The sequence below is a fragment of the Caloenas nicobarica genome, chromosome 3 (genome assembly GCF_036013445.1).
Source record: "Caloenas nicobarica isolate bCalNic1 chromosome 3, bCalNic1.hap1, whole genome shotgun sequence".
Lineage (NCBI taxonomy): Eukaryota > Metazoa > Chordata > Aves > Columbiformes > Columbidae > Caloenas > Caloenas nicobarica.
The window spans coordinates 38,274,517-38,298,312 of record NC_088247.1 but is presented as its reverse complement, the minus strand read 5'-3'; the positions used below and the strand labels follow the sequence as shown (position 1 = coordinate 38,298,312).

The 23,796-nt window shown below is 38.8% G+C and overlaps 2 protein-coding genes across 2 annotated transcripts in view; one reads left to right on the top strand and one right to left on the bottom strand.

Annotated features, from left to right (window-relative positions):
* The first annotated feature begins 970 nt into the window (after positions 1-970).
* GJB7 (gap junction protein beta 7) lies at positions 971-1,718 on the top strand. The gene is given in 2 exon segments (XM_065630731.1): positions 971-1,606; positions 1,608-1,718. Coding segments are annotated over 2 exon segments (747 nt in total).
* A 2,227-nt stretch (positions 1,719-3,945) lies between these two features.
* Positions 3,946-23,796, bottom strand: part of ZNF292 (zinc finger protein 292) — a 50,779-nt gene continuing 30,928 nt past the window's right edge. The window contains exons 5-8 of the mRNA XM_065630730.1: positions 21,575-21,777; positions 18,700-18,836; positions 17,298-17,439; positions 3,946-15,638 (exon numbers count right to left, since the gene is read on the bottom strand). Of these exons, the coding sequence (XP_065486802.1) occupies positions 8,460-15,638; positions 17,298-17,439; positions 18,700-18,836; positions 21,575-21,777 (7,661 nt within the window). The 3' untranslated portion in view covers positions 3,946-8,459. The remainder of the gene's footprint in view (positions 15,639-17,297; positions 17,440-18,699; positions 18,837-21,574; positions 21,778-23,796) is intronic.

The window sequence follows — 23,796 nt, the reverse complement described above, 5'->3', positions numbered from 1 at the left end:
TCTCTCTCCCGCTAGGCAGAGCTTGCAGGAGCAGTAGATGAGGTGAGGACATTAAAAGATAGAGCACACAGATCTAGAAACCTCTCAGATTTCCCTCCTCACGTCTCCCAGCCATTCCGTGTCCTGGGAATACATCTACTTTTTGCTTGTACAAAACAATGGAGCTTGGTATCCTCAAAGATCCACGCAGATCCTGGAGGTGGGGCCAGGTGGGAAGGTGACTGTGTGCTCTTGGTGGTTACCTCAGGTCTGCTTTTGGCTTTGAGTCTGCCTGCCAAAGGCTCCTTAGGCAGCTTTTCCAAAAGCGTTCCACTGTTAGGACAGGAGAAGACTTCTGTGGAAAAGAAAGTATAGAACAAAAATCAGTTTTGGAATAAAGTTTATTGCATTTCTTAAATGATAAGAAATACAACAAATAAAATCCAATGAAGCAGGACAGGATTTAAAATATTGCACTAGTTTACTGAGAAGTTAGGCCACAGAAAAAAACCAATTTGCATTTTGGTATCCAACTTATTATGGGACTCATAGCTCCTATACATAAATTTGGACGTGAAATCTAATTTGAGTGTCCTATGTGTTTGCATAACCAACAGGGCCGAGTGGAGTGTGCCTCAGAGGTAGAGCGCTAGCCTGAACTTGGGAAGAACAGGCACATTTACTTGCAAAGTACAGTTTAACAGAACTATTAGCCTTCAGCCTAATCGACGAAGTCTATTTTAACAGCAAATAAATTTTGTGTAATAGCCTCAGAAGTCACAAATTATCAGAACACAGAGCAGTTTGTTATTGTTTCTTAAATGCTTAACAATTTTAATAAGCTTAATACGCTTAATCATTTTAAATTGCTTCAGCTACTGGTTATATTTCACCTTGAACGAGCATCTCATTTTTCTTCACCCAAGAGGAAGCATCTCTCAGATCTTCTGCTTCTTTGATACAGCATTTCCTTCTTTCCTTGAGAAGAAAAATGAGCTGGGAATTCCTGTGTGATCTGCTGAGTGGAGTGAATAAATATTCAACGGGAATTGGAAGAATTTGGGTAGCAGTTGTGTTTACATTCCGCCTACTGGTTTATGTTGTGGCAGCAGAAAACATCTGGAAATATGAACACGATGAATTTGAATGCAATATCAAGCAACCTGGTTGTGAAAATGTCTGCTTTGACCATTTTTTCCCTGTCTCCCACATCAGACTTTGGGCTTTGCAATTAATCATGGTCTCCACACCTTCACTCTTGGTGGTTTTTCATGTTGCTTACCGACAGAACAAACACCACAACCAGAGACTCTACAAAAGTCCAGGAGAGATAGACGGTGGATTGCTGTGCACTTACCTTATCAGCCTTATTTTAAAAACAGGATTTGAAATAGTTTTTCTTGTCCTGTTTTATAAATTGTACAATGGATTCAAAGTACCACGTCTTGTGAAATGTAACATAAGACCATGTCCCAATACTGTAGACTGCTATATTTCCAAACCCACAGAGAAGATGATTTTCCTCTGTTTTCTGGTGGCAACTTCATGCTTGTGCATTGTATTAAATCTAAGTGAATTGAGTTATCTCATTTTTAAATACTCCGTAAAATGTTATCTGAAGAGGTATATCAAGAGATGTCAAGGCTCAAAAAGTGATTGCCCCAAATCAGAAATCATCGGCCACAACAGACCAGCAGCTGCAGGACGGTTCCACAACAGCTTCTTGCCTGTGCCTCTGAATATACAAACTGAATGTGAAAAAAGGTTCCTCATTGACTTGAAAGAAGGCTAGAGACCATCCTCCCATTACGCAAGCTGTATTTAATGAATTGCCCTTCCAATCAGTGCTTTACAGAACTGAAAGGATAATTATGTTGAAAATACTTTTTCTCTATTAGTTCCTCCTTACTTGAGCAGATAAATTCAGTCCTGTTATGTATGTCATACATAAAATAATCTAGATCTTTTTATGGTGAAACAAGAGGTGTAGAAGACTGAAAATTCCATGAAGGTTTCATATAAACACAGATGCTTTTGATAAATCACGCTGAAACAATTGCTCAAACAGTTGTGTTTTGAATATTACACAAATTGATTTGGTACAATCAAAAAGTATTTTTTTATATGTAGAGTTGGAAGAACCTGAGACTGGTTGAGACGCTGAACAGGAAGGGGCTGTACAGCTTTTGTCTGGCGGGTGGATGCGATAGCTGTTGAAATAGCGATCGGCAAGTGCTGGCAGACTGGCTGCTGGTCTACTGAAGAGAGCTTGATGGTCACCAGCGCGTTCCAATGGCTCATCATAAAACATCTCAAAAAAAGAAAAAATAAGAGATAGACACATCTAGTTAAGCCCATAGTGATAAAGACAGACCTAGTTATTTATCTATTTGTAGAGCATCTCCTTCTGGAGGTATTTGAGCCCTTTACAGTTTTGAGAGTATTTATCATCAGAACACAACCTGTAAGAGAAGGTGCTTGCTCAAACATGTATACCAGAGTTAACTCAGGTCACCTGCACTGAGAAGCGCCTGAGTCATTAGAATTTCCTCATGTTCCATGGTTGTGGTATTTAAGGGAAAAAGATAATTCCCAATTCCCTCGGATCCCAGTAAGGTAGACTGCACAATACAGCAAAACATCAGCCAGTAGTGCTAGTATTCAGTAGCCCAGAGTCTGGTCCCTTTAGTAAGGCTGAAAATACCGCGACTCCTTCAGCAGATTTCCCTGCCACAGGAGACCACATGAAATACAAAAATAGAAAAAGCCTCCAGGAGAAACAAAGTAAAAAAGAATCACCCATTCCCTCTCCTCAAATTTCAGCATATCTCTTAAACACGTTGCATCCTTGCTCTTTGTTACGTGTGGGGCTTGGGCTAGCAGGAAAGGGACAGAAATTAGCTAAAATGTATTTTCTTTTGAATCTAGATTCTTATCATCTCAGAGAAGTCAAGTGTCTAAAAAGACTTATTTCAGGGTAGTGTTCTCTTTACATTGCTGGGATGAAAGACCTTCAGACATACATCAATACTGATTCTGATCAATACGCACTCTTCAGAGAAACACGCCACCTGCAATAAGTGGAGCTGCCTGAATGTTGAAAGGATTTTATTGTTCATGCCAGGATAAAGAGGAAGAAACAGTAGAAAAAGCATGTTAACTATTATTGCTCCTTGAATGTTGAACCTATTTTATTGCTTGTACCAGGACAAGGAGAAGGAAACATTAGCAAAGGCACATTAACTATTTTTTCACTCCAAAACGCCCAGCTTTGGTTACAAAGTATTGCTTTTGTAAGTACTGGCATAGCAGGTACAGAATTAACTTTAAGAACTAATGAATAAACTATGTGCTTTTGATTGTGGTTTTCCGTTGTTTTTTTTTTTTTTTCCTAAAACAAACCTGCTTCTATAAAAGGTGAAGATACATTTGCTGTTGAACTTAACAGTGATAGCAGTCCCTCAGATATTTGCTTGCCAGCTCATGGCCAGGTAAAGTTTTACATGGCGAGTTATGCAGAATCAGTGTGCCTATCAAGCCAGTGTGCTTCACACAGTTCAGAATACTTTGTGTTAAATCTCTTAACACAAAATCTGTTATACACAAATCTTAACACAAAATCTGTTATACACAGAATGTGGCTCGAGACAGAAATGCAGCTAGAAACTCTTTCGCAGCTACAGGACAAAACCCACCCAGGAGTGCATGAAGCAAAACTGTTGCCCATCAGCCCTGTGGAACTGTGACTGCCACCGTTTGAGTAACTGAGAACAAAACCCAGAGTTATCTTGGCCCTTCTGTATACTAATGCATCATTTTTTACGACAACACTATCAAAATGAAAAAACTGCTTCCAAAATAAAATCCGTCCTCGATGATTAAAAACCAATTAAGACAGCACACTAACAAAAAAGTATTTTTTTTTTTAAAAGCAAGGTTTATTTGAGAGAAAACAGAGAAGCAAACACAGTTTGGCCAACACAGGTTTCTGATTAAATTTTTGCATTAGCTGCTCTCTAATAAAAAAGTACATTAAGTTAGGGCTTGAAGGGTTTTAGAGCACCCCCTACAGCTCTGTGACTGGTCAGAGCTTCCCACTTAGACCAAAAACTTTCCTGTGAACCAAGAACTTTAATTCTTTGGAATGTATAGTCAAGGCTTTATTTCTAATTCTAACAGCCATGAAATAACTAAGAAATTCCAAAAGGAACAGGTTTCATGTCTTCAGTTTTGACAAAGCCAGTACCTTGTATGAGAAATAGTCTGAAAAATTATTATGGACCCACTCTATGTAACCCCTGACTCACTCATAGCAAACCACCAAGAGGCTTTTATGTCACGTCCTGCAAAATTAGTGTGATAGAGCCACCAATGGAAACCAGCATCACACAGGACAGCTCTGTCAGATTTTAACCTGAGAGAACATAAACTCATCTACTTTCTGAACCCTTGCTCTTGGCCAGCATTTGGGCTTTTACTGGCTCCTTCCCTTCCACAGCCCTTGCCCTGCCTTTATGCTGCTTTGTGTTCAGTTTAAGTTTCACTCATCTACAATGTTTGCTCTTATGCTTTTTGTTCAGATGAGTTTGTAGGCTCAGTCCCTTAACTAAAGGTTTGAGGGCTTTTTTGTGTATTCAACTTTTAAGTCGAACAGACAAAATTACAAAAATAATTCAAGTGCTATGTTTTTTTGTTTGTTGGTTGGTTTTTGTTTTTTTTTTTTTTTCTTTTTAAAGTTAAAAAGTACAGTCTCCTCAAGCACATAGCAATTGGTAGGAAGCTGATATGAGCCCGTACTGCAAAGGACAAACATGACCACTCCGTGTACATACAAAAATATTTGCCTCAGATTTCCAAACATCTCTGCAAACATTAAAAGATCCATGTCTTACATAGATCATCCTGTTCTTTAAGACCCAAGTAATCTCCCTGCCTTGTGACAGATGAGACCTGAAAAAAAAGTCACAGAAAAAAAATTTCCCTATTTGCTGATGGTTTCTTCCCTCTACTCCCATCTTGGGTACCTCTGGCCCTGTTTCCCAGCCCTGCAACAGCATCATCTTCTCCACACCAGGGCTCCAGCCAGGGGCAAGCAAGGCAGGGCAGCAGCCCCTCTGACCCTGTGGGCAGCATGTCCCTGCCTGCGCAGGTGGGAGCCACAACCAGCCAGTTCTTTGGCACAGAAACTACTTGCAAGAATACAACCACCTACTTTTCTTCACTCAAACCGCCTGTTTTCAGTGTTACTTTGACAAGCATGGCTCCCTCGCTATCCAAGAACTGTAGACAGGACATCCCAGCAGAATGCTCTAGGACCAACAAGTCCCCGCATCCTGCTGCGAACAAGCACCTCAAAACACGTGAGGATAAACCCACTACTCTTATTTACATGGAATTAGAGTTCAGACAACATAAGCGTTCTTTATAAACATAGTTAACCACGAGAGACTGATGGCTGCTTTAAAGACATTTCTCAATCACAAAACAGTCTGTACTCTGCATCTGGACTCCTTGATTTAGTTGTTTCCCCATGAACAGCAATTGCTGTTTTAGTCAGCACATTCCTGATGGTGACAAGGGGCTTAAAAGAATGTGTCTTTGCTCAAGTGCACCACAGTTAATGGGTGACATGTCTGGAAGACACGCAGGAGGAAGGAAAAGGAGAGGGGACAAGACAGGGACTGGGTGGTGGGACAGGAGCCAGCAGCACTTGAGGGTACATCAAAGTATCTAAATGCAAATACCCAATTTATTTCCTCAAGAACTTTTGTTGGTGGCTTTACCAAACCACAGTGCCCTCTGCAGTCCATGACATTTTAAATCAGACCCTGCGTTCAGTCCTCTACTTTAAAACACTTTTTTTTTTTAAAAAAAGGAAAACAAATACCATACCAGCTTATCTGTTGGACAGGCTGTCAGTACCCACCTAAAAGGGAGTGTGCACTGACTATATGGGTACAGCACCCACTTAAATTGAATTAATTTGGATAAGAATTAGACAATATTAAAAAATCCATTCTCAGAAATTCAGATCCTACATTCAAATCCAAACCAGGAATTATTTCCAGGGTATTTATGACATTGACTTTTTTTTTTTTAAATGGCATTCTACATTCTAGTATAGTACTGTATAGCTAAATGTATACCATTCTCAGTCTAAAAACTGCAAATGACACAGTATCTATCATTGGGAATGTCAATGATGAAAATATTCGACTTACACAAAATTATTCTAAAAATTAACAGTTGTGAGGTCTGTCAACAGTGACTGCAGTGGTTAGGTACATCTGAAAACAAGGGATCTGGGGTGAGCTTTGTGGATCCTCTCCAGAGGAGGTTCTCTGCCCTCTTCTCCCCTGCAGCAGATGCCTTTACAATCACCACAGCTGGCATCCAACAGCAACTCCATCCAAAGAGATCACGTAGCCTCTGGTAGGTAGAACGTGGCATCACATGCTTATAACCATGATAATGACCTCTCCTAGAGTTAAACCACAAGGATTTGTTTTGGTTTTAACAATCTCAGGACACACCTTTGATTTACTAAATTGGCAGAGTTATCGGTTTAGTCACTCGGGAGAGATGGAAAGCAAGAGGAGCGATTGGACTCCGTTTAAATGGAAGCACAGGCTTTCTGAGAAGGTACACAATTTAGCACCAGATAGCAAACTGAGGCCTATGCCCAAGCTGAAATGCTGTTGCCTTTCCACTTTTCCATACATAACCCTCACTCTCACAACAAGTAATTTCATTTGGTTGTAGAAATGTGCCTTATGCGTTGATATTCAAGTAAACTGTCACAGATTCCAGGTGAATAGCTTAAGAGCAATCAAGTGTAGCATTTAATGCAAAGCTTTACATGGCAAGACAAGTTTATAGGAGAAAAAATTTTAAAAAATCAAGCCAATCTCTCCCAAGATAAAGACTATTTTATATTACTGAAGGTAGGTCACATCCAGTAGCGAGAATAATCCAAGAACAATTTTTTGGTACCACACAATCCATCTGGCTTGTCCCGTCTGACTTAAGCGTAATCACACACGAAAACCAACACGGAAGATTCCTGGGTACTGACAGCTCCCACCGGCGCATTCGCGCTTTTGGTTACTCGGCAAGCAGGATACCTGTCGTTTCGGTTAGCAGCATACAGAGAAACGGCTCCAGTCCCAGGCGCGACTCGTTCAGGGGTGAGAATGAGAGAGGTGGCGAGTGCTGCCAGGTGGAGTCAGCGAGAGGCAGAGTAGCGCGGAGGGAGCCTGTGCCCTTGGCAGAGCACAACCACCGAGTTTGGCTCTAAGATCACAATCTCACTTCCCTTTCAGAAAGTGCCTTGTTTATTCAGTTTTTAACGGTATGGCATAAGGACTCACGTATTTTATAGATAGATACCAAACTGGTATTATCAAAATAAACCATCTGTTTTATAAACCCACTATTTACAAAACGGTTTCTGAAGATTTTTTGTTTTGGTTTGGTATTTTTTTTTAACAAAAATTAAAACTATACACCAATCTAAGTTACAGAAACAAAAATAACCTTTATAAGATCACATGTATAAAACAAGAAATGAAATGTGATTTTATTTAAGGCAATACTGGGCTACTTCACAAATCACCACCTCAAATATATACACTGCTCCACACTACTAATTTTCTATCACATTCACAACGGATTCTTTAATACCAAATATTGTTTTAAATCTCCAATGTAGCAAACTATTTTTATTCACATTTCCATTTTTATTATGGAATCATAAATGCTTTGTATCCAATTAAAAGCAATGAAAAATGTAGCTATAAGAAAACTATTATATTTATGAGTTAACTACATATGAATATCATCCATAGATACTGGATGTCAAAATTTACAAAAATGAGAGTGTGTCAGTATGTTTAACTTATGAAATGTGATCTTATCCAGCTCCTCTCCTGTAAATAAATGCTTTATGCAAAATAAACTGGATATGGCAGACTTAGCTAGTTTTAGTTCAAAAGTTCTTAAGTTAAAATGATTAAAGGACAGCTTTAAAAACTTGCTCACTTAGTTACAAATTAAAATTCCGAATATAAATGTGTCATTTAATAGTTTAGACTTACAGACTGCTGGTGGCAGCAAATGATTTACAATAATAAATATATACAAAAAAAGATGTATCTACAAATAAAAGAGTACTGTTATACATGAGCAGTGACCTGGTGAAAGATACCAATCACAGACAACTCACAAAGATTTAGTTCATGGAAAGGACAATCTGATAGAAAGTTGAGGTTTTGATCAAGTATTTACAAAACTGAAGCAATTATTCTTTTCTTCAAGTCCCATAGGGATAAAAACAAATAACAAATTTCCATGACTCATGTCATGCCTTTTGCTAGATTAAATCACTTCAAAATAAGAGAGCTCCACAGTTACTAGCATGCTTGATGGCTTCCTAGTCACAATAAATTTTATTACGGGTCATGGTTAAACACATTAGGTTTTCAGTATTTTGACTCGCCTTGCTCAGTACCAATAACAATTACTTTTGCAGCTGTAACCTCTGGATTATCCTCCCAGCGTCCTTCAAACTTTGTCAAACTGACGACAGGTTTCATTTCCTGAAGTTGCTTCAACACACGCTCAGCGCAGTCTTTAAAAGTCTTGTCTAAAACTATCTTTACATTATCACCACATGGAAGCTGTGATGGGTTGGCAAACGGCACAAGGGTTTCAGTTTCGGAACACGACCAAGTGACATTATTACTTGCTACGGAGGTCTTCTCATTGGATTTTCGGGAGTTTGAATGGAATCCTTTTTTGGTTCCGCTGCTATGGTACTCTCGTTCAGTGTTTTTCTTCTGCTTTACAGCAGACTCTTCAAGGAACTTGAGGAATGACACTTCAAAACCCATCGGCTTAAACGAGCTCCAGTCAAAAGCTGCAGGTTGCTCTTCGGCTGTCTGGATGGCGACGGCAGTCTCTTCCTCCCTGTGCACACTACTCATGTCAACAGGTAGCACTTCCTCAGGTTTTTCAGTTCTCCTTCTCTTATTCTGAGATACATTTTTTTCTTTGTTTGCTCTTTTTAAGTTGTTTGATTTTTGCTTTTCTGAAGGGCAGGAGCTAGTCTCCTGCAAGTCAGTATTTACAGTGGAAGAGATTTTTGCTTGATTTTCAGCACTTGAACAATCCTCGTTAATCAGTTTGGTAATGAATAGTTCTGTCAGTTCATCCACTTCATCCTTCTCACCTTTTTCAGTTTCCTTTTGTGGTAACGTAGATGTGCTTGAATCATTATTGCTCACTATCAAGCTCGGTTCAGGCTCTTTCACATCACTTTTTTTATCAGTCTCCTCTTGCTCACAAGAGGCTTCATTTACTTGTGGGACAGAGTGCTTTTTAGATACAATAAGAAGATTTCTGTGTTGGGAAGTAAATGCTTTGGACAACTTGTGACATTTATAATGCCTTATTATGTTACTTTCACTTGTAACTACGGACGAACATCCCTTTATCATACATGGATACTGAGTTATGAACCTGCTTGTACATTCCGATAAAGCATCATTTCTGGCCTTTATTGAATAAACGTGCTTGCCACGTTTCAGTGAATAATCCTTATTTTCTTGAACTTGAATTGCTTTTGAATTTTTGTTTTCCAAGTTCACATTTTTCTTTTGTTTTGTTTTCACTGATAGTCTGTTACCTTCTTTTCCCGATCTGCTTTTTAGTCCTCTCTGTTTGGACTTCAGCGGTTTCTCTTGATTTGCTTTGCTTGAAATGTTTTCCTGACCTGGCGTCAGTCTCCTGGGTCTTATTAGATGATCTTTATGCTTGTCATTATGTTTGTTAAAAATATGCCTCAAGAGGTTAGACCTCGTAGCATAAATACGGTCACAGCCTTCACAGTCACACTTGAATAAGCCGTCGTCTTCTACTTTGTTTGGCCTTATCTTAATACCGTGATCTGCCTCAAGATGTACAATGTAGTTAAGATACGCTGTAAACGAAGACTTGCATTGAGACTGATCACAAGAAAACCTTCCTGCCTCTGGAGCCGGTTTCATGTTTCCAATTTGCTCTGGAGTCATGTCATGAAGCTTCATATAATGTTGTATCAAGCTGGTAACTTCCTGGAAGATGCGAGAGCAGTCACTCATCTCACACCTGAACTCTCTGGCAGCAGGTTTGGTTTCCACCTCATCGCGCTCCTCTTTGCCTGGGTCATTCTCCTCCTCCACTTCGGCAGAGAAGGCAGGGAGGTCTGATTTGTGCACAGCTTGGTAATGAAGGATTAGGTTTTGTTGTATCGTAAAAGCCGCGAAGCAGCCCTGATGGACACACCGGTATGGTCTATAAGGGCTGTAACTCGTGGGGAACTGCTCCAGAGATTTTGTGACAGGCTTCTTACGTTTTCTCTCCTCTTTTTCCTTCTTGTACCTCCTAACCTTGCGTACTTTGGGTTGTGCCTGTGTAGTACCAAAAGAGGCTGCACTATGCTGCTCCAGTGGAACACAAACCACTTGGGGAGGTTTTTCTAGTCTTTCAGGAATATTATTTTCTGGTAGAAGGTTTTCCAAGACTTTTACAGGCTCCACAACTTCTTTTATTGAAGCTTCTTTGATCAATGGAGCTGCAGTTTTGTTTTCAATTATTAGTGTCTGCAAAGTTTTTATTTCAACAGGTCGTGGAGCTGTGTTCACAGTTTCATTTTGAGATCTTCTGCCATAAGGCCTTTTAATTTTTAATTTCACCATCTCCTCTGTCGTAAAATGATGTACAAGCTGACAGTGTGCTCGGAGATTAGAGTTTCTTGTGAATGTTTTTGGACAGGTAGCTACAACACATTTGAATGGGGCGTACTTCAGTTGATGTTTCTTGATTTCTAGTATCATTTCTGCACTGTACTGATGAACCTTGCCATAGTGTTTAAATAATGCGTCTTTTGTCATAGCACTATAATTGCAGCCTGGATCCTGACATACAAAAGGCTTATTAACTTTATCACTGAACTGAATGTTACTTGCCTCTGAAGATAACTGGATGAGGGGTTTATTCTCAGTTGATACAACAGGAACTGCTGGTGCTACCAAATCTGCTGGAGGACACTGGGAAACAGTCTCAGAGATTGGAATGGGTGAATCATTTTCTAGTTTCAGCTTTTGCAAGCGTTCCAGGATTTCCAGCATTTGAGTATCATCCTTTTGAGATGTCTCAGACTGAGCAGAGCTATTCTTTGCAGCAGTGACACTCCCCGTGTGCACGGCAAATTGTGTGGGAGTGGGTAGTTTTACACAATGTGCAGAATTTCCCGAAGAAGCCTGTGCATTATTTACTTGGGAGTCCTGCCCAGAAGCAGCAATTGTATCCTGAACTTCAGTTTTCACCTCAAGTATCTGAGTATTCATAGCAGTTTTAATTATTTCCAGGGTTTTTTCAAAATTCTGCATAACATTGTCTTCTGAAATCTGCTCCTCCGAATTTGCCTGTACACAAGAATTTACAGCCATCACTTGGGAATCCCCATTTTCAGTTTTTACCATTAAAGGGGGTAACGTTGTACAAGCCTCAAGGTTTGTTTTGAAGTTCTGTTTGACACTGGCCACAAATAACTGATTGTCAACATTACTGAGCTTCTGCGTGAGATTTTCCACCACCACTTGAGAGCCACAATTTGCCAGCAAGTTGGATTGAAAACTTTCTCCCTGTATTTGCACATTTCCATCAGTGCTTTTGGTTAGAAGTTCCATTGTTGTTGCATTACTTACTACTACTTTCTGTGATGTACTGGGTGCAAGCAAGGGCGTAGTTGCTTTTCGCTTCCTCTTTGAAGCACTGGTTCCCTTCTTATTCAAGTCACTCGATCCTGAATTCTTGGGACTACTTATAACTGAAATGCGTGAACTGTTGCCTGCAAAGTTTTGTGCTGCTGCAACAGTATTAGAAAATGAGCTAGAACATAAGCCATTTTCAATAGTCTTTAGCATTAAGTTCTCTGTTGCAAAACCAGGCAAACTCTTGCATTCATTTATTGGAGGAATTTTGGCATTGAGGGTCCTGTTTTGGTCTGTTAGCAGGGTACTGGGGTTACAGACCGCCTGCAGCAGAGGGGACGCAGTGGAGTTGGAGAGAACAGCTGCATTTATCTGAGTGGTACCAGTGACACAACTTGTTGTAACTACATGTGGAAGTACTTCTGTGTTATCAAAGGTACTCGGGATGCCTGCAGTTTCCAAGGCTTGTTTTATAATTTGATTTCCTTCCTCATTCCCACTAGTATTAAAGTTAGTCACACTGGCCCGTGGAAACATCGTCTGCAGCAAGGCTGTGGAACGATTTTCAGCTGCAAGTAGCTGGAGGAATGATGGATCTTTAAAACACGTCTCTGGATTGAAGGCAGACTCCTGGGGTTGCTGCAAGTTTAGTGAATTTGAGGAAAGAATCATGCTAGCAAGCAAAGACTGTCCATTAGCCTGCAGAGCTTCCGGAGAAATTTCTGATCCTTCAAGAGGTTTGCAGTAAGACCTCTTAGATAAGTGACCACCAAGTGATCTAGGATTGGTGAAAACTCTGAAACACCTACTACAGATGAATTTGCCATCCCTAATTATTGCTGGCCACTTTGCTCGCTTGTTATGTTTTGGCTTCCTTTCTTTCCCATTTAGGCCATGGCCACGATCCTTTTTCACCTTTTCTGAAGCTAGATGTTGAGAACTAGTTCCATTGAAGTTATTTTCATTACTCAGTTGTGAGGGAAATATTTGATCAACGGTTTCCTCCTTTGGGAAGGCAGAACTAGTGTTTCCTTCTAGTTGTGATGAAAAATTATTTGTATTATTTTCCACTTGTGAGAAGACTGAATTTGGAGGATTCTCTGCTGACGAAGGAAAGAGAGACATTGGACCGTTTTCTGCAGGCAAAGGAAGAAAAGGATCCGAACCACCATCAATATTCAGAGGCATAACTGTTTTTGCCAGATCATCCAACTGGGAAGGTAAGGTTGTACCAGATAGATTTTCCATTTGTGAACATAAAACACTCTCAGGCTCACTTTTAATACGAGTAGACAAACTTGGATTTATGACACTTTCCACTACAGGCAACATAGGATTGCCCAAATTTTCTAGATGAGTTGGGAAAAGTGTACTTGAGACACGTTGCACTTGACTGGAACAGGTGGGATTCAAATTAGGTTTGTTCTGTGCAGTAAAAGCAGCACCACTGGGATTGCCCACTTGTGATGGCAAGAGATACACAATTTTCCCATCGGTTGGCACATTCTGCAGATTGCTGGATTTTCGTGGTTTCTTATTTTTACGTTGCATTTTAAAAGCAGCGTATTGGTCAGGGTGTGCTGCCTTCATATGTTTGCCAATGCTCTGGGATGAGTTGTACGTTCGAGTACAGCCCTCAACCTGGCAATTAAATTTCTGAATTGGGGCTGCTGGTGACACAGCTGGAACTAAAGAGCTATTTATGTTAGGCTGTGAAGGAATAAACGTAATACTTTCTAAAGTTTTCAAAGGCAGGTTATATAGATTAGCCGCAGCCTTAATACTGTCTTCAATTTCAAGTTTGGAAATGGGTACACTGTTTCGATACCCTGCCTGGTTCTGCATACTGAATGGACTTACAATGGTCACTTGTCTTTCTAAGCTTTTTGATTCAAGGGCTTCTGGTTTTAGTGTGTCTGAGGTCACAGAAATATTTTGAATATTCTGAGCTTGACTGAGACAGTCCTCTTCCTTTTTCTCTTCAAAAACTGGAAGACAGGAGACAACCGATGAGCACAACTGCTGGGCTCCAGGTTTAGTGGTATCTACTTTACTGGCAGTAGCAGCCAATTTACCTCTTTTTACAAAGTTCTCTCGGATCTTCTGGTTAACAGCAGACATCTTAACATTGCTTGCTGGAATTGCCACTTCTGTCTTCACTGAACCCACAGGACACTGCTCTGAACCAGCATTAGGCAAGGAATCGCTTTGCTGCAGTACACTTACACTTTCATTGCCTACTGGTTCTGCTTTGATTTGACTCCAGACAACATTTTCTCCTTCAGTAAAACTACTTTCGTTGTCAGCTGGTGGAGGTGTCAATTCCTCTTTAACAGCAACTCCATCAGTATTTTCATTACCTTTAGAAGGCTGACTGAGATCGAGCTGATCAGTCTGGTTTTCAGGCTGTTGCACATTTTCAGGCTGCTTGCTGTGATCCTCAACATGCTTTTCCAGTTCGTTCTGAGAACGGTATACCTTTCCGCAGCCTGTGAATTTGCAGGTATAGGTATTATAGTGTTGTGCTTCGTGATCATAGAGTAAATATGCTTCAGAAAACACTCTGCCACATTTAGGAAACATGCACTTTGCTCTGAAGACTTGATGCTCTTTCCTGTGTGTCAGCAGCTCAGCATAACTGTTAAAACCAGCCTTACATTTCATCTGTATGCAGATATAAGGCTTGCTGCCACAGTGCATTTGTAAGTGATCATTCAGGTGAGTAACACTTACGAAATGTCTTCTACAGTACTGGCAAATAACTTTTTTGCTTTGCATTTCAAGAAAACGTTTAGCTTCTTCATTATCTTTATGCCCCTTTGCATGTGCTATTAGATTTTTAAAATATTTAAAGCCTTTTTTACAAAATGTTACAGGGCAAGTGAATTCATTAACAGGTAGTGGCTTTTGAACTGGCACTATCTCTGGTATATAAGGTTTATCTTTGTCATCATTTTCATCATCTGAACCATCGTTATCATTAAACACAATGAAGTCTGTTGAATAGAGACTGTTCTTCTTAATGGGTCGCTGCTCCTGTTTGGACACAGAAATAGTTTTTTGATTCTCGTTGGTAGTTGCTATTTTAGGAGGTCTTCCCAGTCTTCTGAGTGGTTTCATAGCAGCCAATCTCTCTTTGCTCGATTTTTTAACATGCAAAGTTACATGGGGAACAAAGTTTTCTTTAGAATTAAAATTTTGTGCACAAATAGGGCAACTGTAAATTCCATCTTTATAATGTTTCTGTGCATGCCTAACTATTCTATGACCAAGGAATTCTTTGTCACATAACACACAATACTGCATATAAGCTTGCCAGTTCCTAAATCTAGCTGATATGAACCCCCTCTCTCTGAGTTTTTTAATTTCTCTTTTCTTCTGCTTTTCATCTCTAATACCCTTAAGAAGGCTCGTAGCTTCATCAAAAGTGCCAGCGAGCCCATTCATAGAAGTTTCTTTAGTCTCTTCTTGGCAATCCTCAACCTTTTCATAAACTTCACTATCATTTAGTTCGTCTATTGATGACACGATGGATGCCTCCTCTCCCATCAACGCCAGACACTGACGCTTGAGAGTTTTCCAGTCCCAGAATTCTGGATCAAAAGGCCACTGAGTTTTCAGTACAAGTAAGAGTTCACAGCGCAAAGAATTTGGTATTGGAAGATTCTCTTCATCATATTTCTGGTCAGGCTGATTATACAGCATTTCAACAGCATAATATGCATCCACAGTGGGTTCAAGAAGAAATTCACTCAGCTGACAAGCACGTTTAACCTCCAAATCATCTGGAAGCAAGCAGGAGATGGTCTTGCAAATAGATATCTTGACATCTGCATTTTGACTGGATTCCAAGCGCAACGCTTTCACACACAGTTCAATGCAGGTTGCAAGTCCAGCACCATCAATCTGTAAAGCAAGACTGATTTTAGTAAGTCAGCTTATCATAACTCTTTCTATATTTGTAAATAAAAGATATCACTATTCAACTCTAAGCGTCAGAAAAAATGCACCTGGAGTTTATAACACTACTTTCTACTTTAAGAAACACAGGCGTTTGTCTTTAGATGCCATTCCTTAAGTTGCATAATTTGTCTTTATGCTACTAAAAACCCATGGAAGTTTACATAAAACTAAACCACTAATTGTATGCTCTGCCTAGTTTGAGGTCTTTAGGAGTCTATGTTAGAGGTGTTACATTTACATTAGGGCAGTACTGAGCCTTTTCCATAAAGCCTGCTAGTTGTGTCACAGTTATTTGAGGTGAGCTGCTATGGAGCACTAAGTTAGCACTGGGTAGAATTCAAATGGTATGAAGTGCTACAGTAAGAGAAGCGCATGATCTTCAAAAAGATCTATAATTTGGAAATCACTAAACATATAAAGGTTTCTTTTTATTTTTAATGATTATGCCACTTCAAAGTCAACTGACCTCAACTGAAAGCAGCAATTATAGTTAAATGTTCCATCACTGAAGTGTTCCAAAGGTCATGTGGTCTATTCTCATTTATACCCTCAGGCAACACAAATTACATTTATGTCCGCTTTACAGCCCCTTTATGCTGCCAAGAATGCACAGAGGCTGTGGTACACATGAGGACAAAGTCCAGCAAATTTCTGAACGCACAAGTCTACTACCCACATGGTCTCCAATTTCTGCCATCGATGAAATGATCCACAGCTCAGTACAGAAAATCAGTATGGGACAGAGCAGATAGAGCTCTTAACATCACAAGCCTCTGTGAAAGTTATTTTCCTCCCCCTCTCCAACTCCAATTTAGTTCAGACCTTTGGAAAACATAATCTTTAAGATTAGAAGTCCGTGATTAGCCATACCAGAATACTGCCAAAGGAGAAAAGGAATTTCTTTTTAGAATTATTATATCGATTTACAGAAAGCCCCTAACTAAAAGCCTTTGGAACAGCTCAATTTAGCTATAAACATTAAATACTGCAACTACTAATGAGAGGAAACTAGGAAAATTAGATGGCAAGGTTAGCTGAGACAGATGAACAGAGTTTTTAATACAACATTGGTCCACAAAAGGCAAGTATTTAATTTATTGAAACAAACTGCATTCTTAGTGGCAATTCAAAAGTTTTTTTTTTAACTTTCTGTAATTTTCTTATGTATTAATATACAGTCTCCATTTCCTTTCCTCATAAGTTTTTCCTCTCCATTTTCTGTAATATTTGAAATACGGACAACAATGAAGAGGAATGTTAGGACCTGCTAACAGAAAATACCGTACTTAGAGGGCATAGACAATAGCAGAGGCTATAACTTCACCTTTAGTTTTTCCTTCATTTCAGTTGTGGTATCCAGCTCTTCTGTTTATCCTCCAATTTTTCTTCCAAACGAATACCGAAGTTTTAATGATTCAAATTTAATCAACTTATAGTTTACGTGCAGAAGGAAGTTGCTACGGCCGTTTTTCCTAAAACCAATTAGGATTGCCCCAAAGCTGATGTTCTACAAGAAGCAGGGTGTCTAAGCAGCTTTCATAAATTTTCCTGATTACAGTTCCATTAAAAGTTCCAGAAATATTCTTTTAAGAGTACCCTTACCTCTGAATTAATTACTTTAATCAGGAAGAAAATGTGGTAAACAGTCTTAGTTAACACGGAAAGTTGACGACATCTCTCTAGATACACTTGAACAGACGGCTCTACCCTTTGCTGCAGTTTACTCCAGAAAAGAGTCAGTTCCCTGGAACAAGAAAACAATATTTCAGGGCCAGCAACGCAACCACTAATCTGATCACAAGAAATGTAAGGTTGAGAACAATTTCTATGTAGTCTCTGGGAAAGGAAAAAAAAAGATCAGAATTTATTCACATCTTATCTTACAAAGAAAAGCTTTTACTAATATACTTACATTATTAGTATCTAATTTTCAAAATTATTACAGTGACTCAATTCTAGAAGGACAGATCAGAATAAAATGAGTATTACCACAAATTATGCTACATAATTTACAGACTCGTTATGTGGCCCTGAAAAACGTCTTGCGAAGTAGTTTACTCTTCACTCCACTGACTGGAATTTTACTCTTCTGAATTCTTAGTAATTACTAACAGCTATACAAGGAGGGCTTTCCTCTGTGGTAGATACATTCTTCTTGAGCTGCTCTGCTTTAAGAACCTCATTTAACTGTGATTTAGTAAGAAATTGGCCTCCAAAGCAAAGCGGTATTACTGTATCCCCATTAACTCCCTAGTTCACTTCTTAGGTGCAGACAGCAAGGAGTGTTTAGTACCTGGTGGAATAGGTATAACCCCAACAACTTTAGCAGAATCTGTTAAAGCAAAATCCTGCATTAGCAGATGTTCTTCTGCTGCTGCACATACAAAGGAGGTGCACAAACAAAGCAAATCCTTCAGGAATCATACAGGTTTGGAAGTAAAGCCAAACTGCGAGCAGTTGGAAATTCAGACCCTAACAGCTCAAATATTTGCCAACAAAGACCAGTTATTTGTTCCCACATTAATGAAAGCAAGCCCTAAACAATAAGTATCTTCATCTAGCTTCTTATTTTGGTTATAGTAGTAAAGAGCTCCTTCTTTTCTAGAAGTTTGTTAAAGAAATACTGCGTTATGAAATAAGGACAGATGGTAACAGTACTTATGCATTAAACAGTGACATAATGCTGACTAGCTGCCTGCAGATATTAAATTCCTTATTTCTACAGCATAAGACTATTGTCAGGAAAAATGATTAAACAGCTGCTGGTATTAGTAAATGCCTCATCATACATGCAGCCTTCAAATTCCCATAATGGAAGCTAATCTTGTAAAATATTTTTTCCCCCTTTCCTTTTCTTTTTTAGTTTTCCAAGAGCCTTATCTCCTTTCTGTTTGACTCATCGATTTTATCAGCTAAAGAAAGCTAACTTATGCCTTATGTATCAGCTCTGTCTTCCCCAAAATAATTTTTGTTCCACTAGACAGAAAAGAACATTCAAACTTACCAGGCACAGTACATCTCTCCTTGCTGGAGCTGGCGAGATAAAAATGCTGCACATAAAATCAGAGCACTTTTTTCATCTCCATCAGATTCTAGGTTACAGATCATTTCTAGAGCATCTTTGCAATCTACTTCAGCAATCTAGAAGGGAGAAAAGAAAACAAGACCAAGACTAAAAAAGTGGTTTCATTTTCAGACAGTCATTTAATCCTTTGCAAGGAGACAGTTAATTAGAAGTCAGTGAATATTTAACTCTATCAGATAGAGATAAGCTTGATAGCAAATCAGTGCATTTCTAGACAGTGTCAAAAGAGATGATGCCACCTGAAAAACTGTTTTATTAGAGTGAATATAAACTTGTTTCTCAGACGTAAGACTTATTTGTATCTATTGTCTCAGTCGCCAAAAAATTTTAAAGTACAACATTAATTACATATATAGATTACATACATATGATCATCATAATAACCAGATTTATAACTTTAAACTGAAGCCTAACACAAAAAATATTATTACCTGAAATTCTAACCCAGTTAATAGTCACTGATGTTACTAATGCTTTAATACAACAGCTGGGTGATTAATGAATTCAAAGTTTAACATGAATGTTCCAGTATCTTTAAAAAAACCAAACATAAAAAGAAAAGGGACACTGTACAGTAAGAAGCAGGTCAGCTGAATGCTCTCCTAGAAGAACATTACAGTGTCTGCAATGTAAGTTATTCATTCAAGCAACTATGGAAGCACTTAGTTTTGTAGTGAAACAAAGGAAAAACCACAGTCACGCCATAGTACTAGATGGTTGTATCGGCACTGAATCAGCACACTTGCTGCAACAACTCCTGTCTGATTTGATTCTCAGCAGAGTGGTTTGATTACATCAATTAGCGCATCTGGCAGGACATGCCGGTACTTATTCTGTGAGACTGGCAGTTGAAGAATAACTTGACCATTGCAATAGCACTGTTGGAAGTCTCTCTTGAGAAATCACAAGACCACCCAAAGCAAGAAACAGAAGTGCCCACCCAAACACCCAGCTACTTTGGTACTTTGGATAAGGTGGCAGCACAGCTTGGTTGGGCACCATGGTGTCTGGCTATTGCTCCAGCAATCAAGCCACAATTTTGAAGAGTACAGCAACCCATTTTTTCCTCTAAATCGACATTTTGTAAATATACTAATAACCCTCCATTGAACATCATTTGAGGTTTAATAACCTCAAAGTCATCTTCTGAAGAAAACTGCCTTTCTCAAGACCTTAGAGAGGATGGATTAATATAACTGTAATACCAACTTAGACCGAAGGTCTGCTTTGTGCAGCGCCTCATCTCAAACAGGAACTACCAGTTAAAATCTTAGGGAAGAATATGGGAAACTGAACTTAAAATAATTTTTTTTCTGAAATGTTTTTCCAGCCTCTCAGAGTTCCTACGGGACCCAACTTCCAGCAAAGGTCTGTACAGTCCAGCCATCAAGTCTGTCAGTCTAGCATTTCATGTACTGCAGATCTGAATTCTTCATATTATTGAAGCAAACCATTAGACTAATCCAAGCTGAAAATTATCTCAAATACTACTCCTCTGACCATTCTGAATGGATATAAAAATTTACATACCACTAAAGAGTGAGTTGTACTTCTTTACAGTTTACCTTTTTTTTTTTTTCATTTTCTTACTGTTCTCACACTATGAAATGGCTATCCTTCTCAGTTCAGAAGTCCATCCTAACATGTTAATAGCGTATCTGACTTTTCTTGGTAATACATGTACTTTCTGGGATGGTTAGTAATACTGTAAACAGCACTGCAGCTGAAGCTGCAAAGCTAAGCAATCCAAGCAATCCAAGGTTTAGAAATATCTGAATTAGGTTCTCTGCGATAACCCAGTTTGAACTTATCTGTATGTTATGACATCCTAAGAAACAAGGCTACGTCATTCCTTTTGTCCACAGGATTCAGAATTCATTCACTGTCCGAGCCCCTTCTGCTTTGGGAGCGCGGTGGGGCTGACTAACGAAGGAAGCATGTTTGCATGGCTGCAAATTCCAAATTACATCAATAGTCTTCAGCAAACAACCACGAGATTGCACTGTCCTGTCACAGCTCCTCCCGAGCCTGGTCAGGCAGGGCTTACAGCAGCCAGAGCTGGGAGGATAAGACCGATCTGACCCTACTGAACATTGGAAGAACGTGCCTGGTGAGAAGCTGTAATCTTAGAATTTAGTCTATATCTGGAGTAGGAAACTTCTTCAACTGTAATCACTACATTGTTTTCATCCCTTCAAGATCAAATTCAACATGCTTAATAATTAACACAAAAAGACGACAGAGACAAAAGACAGCAGAGACAGAGACAGTCACGAAAACTGACAATTTCAGTTAGTTTTCCTTTAAGAAGGAAAAAAAGCTCAGATAAAACCGTGGGGTGAGAAATGAAGATGACACCTGAAAGAATGCAGACAAGCAAAACTGTCATCTCTTCTTTGGCTTTTGTATTTAAATAAGAAGGATTTTATATTTTAAACCAGATCAAATATCTGATTTCATCTTCAATTTCACCTGTGCATTTGGGTCAAAAAAGTTTACATTTATCCTCTGAAATGAAAGTAGCATCTAAAGGGCCTCACTCTGTGTCCTAGGTACTACATAAAAAGCTACAGTTAAAATATTAAGAGTGGGAAAACCATTATCTTCACCTTACTAACAGGATCTGAGGCAGAGTTTTAAAATACTTCAGGCAAAATCAAACACAAAGTTGTGGCAGAGCCAGAAAATGATTACTAGTGACCTAATATTACACTTCCACAAGTCTGCCTATGATTAGTGATTTTACTATTATTAAAGAAATAAGACTAAAAAAAGTTCTTCATTTTTTACTTACTTCTTCCATTAGTTTCTCATTTGGTGATCCTGAACAAAGACAGACCAGGTAGGTTTGCTTGAAATTGCCTTTTGCACTGATTTCTGGATGGTCAGAGCACAGTTTTGCCAGGGCAGTAGCTTGCGTTAATTGCTTTGTTTTCATTAGGTGCTTAATACGCATATCCAGCAGGACGGGGCCTTCAAACACTAAAAATTCATTCACTTCAAAGAAAAACAAGCCAAGTATTACATACATGTTTCACAGCAGGTTACAGAGTTAACAGATGGCATTTACTCATTCATGGTTAACCCCAAAAATTTATACAAATCAAAGGTACAAAAGGTATGAAGCATAGATGAGAAAAAGAGCCTTTGAGAACTGTACTTGTTTATTATAAGGATTCCCTGCTACAGGAGATCTTTTATCTAACTTGTAGGTTTTAACTCATTCTAATTTCTTGGCAAAATAGTTGCATACAAAACAGATTTTGGAAGCATATAAATATTAAGATATTTAAATACCATTTGACTATAGTTCTACAGAAAAACAAATAACACAAAGCCACTACTCTCACATCCCTCTTTATGCATTTGTGCTACACCTTCGCTCATAGTTGCCTTTTAAAGACCTTGCTAAGAAAGGATAAATGTGACAAGTGTAGAAGCATCTGAAGTTCTTTCTATTGGTGTTAAATATTCCGTACTATACATCCATACAATGCACAGAATCATAGAATGTCAGGGATTGGAAGGGACCTCGAAAGATCATCCAGTCCAATCCCCCTGCTGGAGCAGGAACACCCAGATGAGATTACACACGAAGGCGTCCAGGCGGGTTTTGAATGTCTCCAGAGAAGGAGACTCCACAACCTCCCTGGGCAGCCTGTTCCAGAACGCAGTCAAATCCCTTTAAAAGCTTTTCAGCCAAATAAGTTTCCTATAAAGCAAGGCTTGTCTTGTATACATTTGGCTGTGTATAGTTTAAAACTCAAAGACACAGGAATGGCTGTATTTGATTCAAGTATATTTTGTAGATATGCCACTACCAGAGTTAAAACACTACTGTCTACACCAACAACCCGACTCTAGGTGCTTCAGTGGAAAGCATAAGAATCCTACAAAAAGAGAAGCACGGGTTGATGTTCCTACTCTTACATATCCATCTGAGGTGTCATCCAGATTTTCAAGATCTAAATCGTTTCAGCTTTGAAGCATGAGCTTTAGCACTGCTTCCAAAATATTTAAAGTTGGTTATTAAAACTAAATAGACACAGAGACAATTGATTTTGTTTAATCCTTTTGACATCAAGCCCTCCCTGTGACAACTCTTTCCACAAGCCAGATACACACTGCAAGAAAAATCTTTTTGGCTTTCAATTATCCACATCTTAATTTCACGACACATTCTCTCATCTTTTAAAAACAACAGAATTTTCTACTGTTTTTTGTTCCCATTCTTTTGTGAAAAACAGCAGATTAATTATATTTTTTCAGTGTTAGGGTAAGATCTTGATCTTTTCTAAATAAGATTTTTTTCTAGTCTTCAAGTATTTTCATCACCCCTTCCTGAAACCTTCTAGGCATTTTCAGCACTCACTTTATGGCACATGTTGTTAAAAATATTCATAATATTCCTCTTAATTTACTCGCCTTGAATTTCACTTGAGGCATGTTGCCCATTCACCTAATTTATATTTTATTGACTTTCAAAGTCCTGTTTGGGCTTGATTAAATAATGAAGTAATTTCAGCATCTGCAAAATTCGTTATTTCTCTAGTATTTGAAGAACTACTATACTGAAAATGAGGTTTACTGAAAGAAAAAACATCACCTCATTTTATTCTTGGCTTCCTCCCATCCTATCTCATTTTTGATTCATGACTGTCTTTCATTTTCTCTCATGATTTCTTATAGCTACTTATATAGGATATTACTAAAAGCCCATTTTTGCAATTGAAATTAGGTCAACCATTTTCTGTTTTATCATGTTAGTGCACAGAATTTTAGGGCAGAAAATACTGCCTTTTGCAGAAATCAGGGCTGTTAGACCCCATCGTCATCTTTCATGCATTTTCAGATTCATGGTTGAAGTATCATTTCAACCAGCTTGTTAGTTATTTGTTCAGAATCCTTGTGCACTGTTACAAATGATCAGCCATGGCTCACTGTGTAAGAATATTCAGTCAAATACAAATTCTTTTTCCCTCTTTCCCTGTTGATGAAGATATGACCAGATTTTTA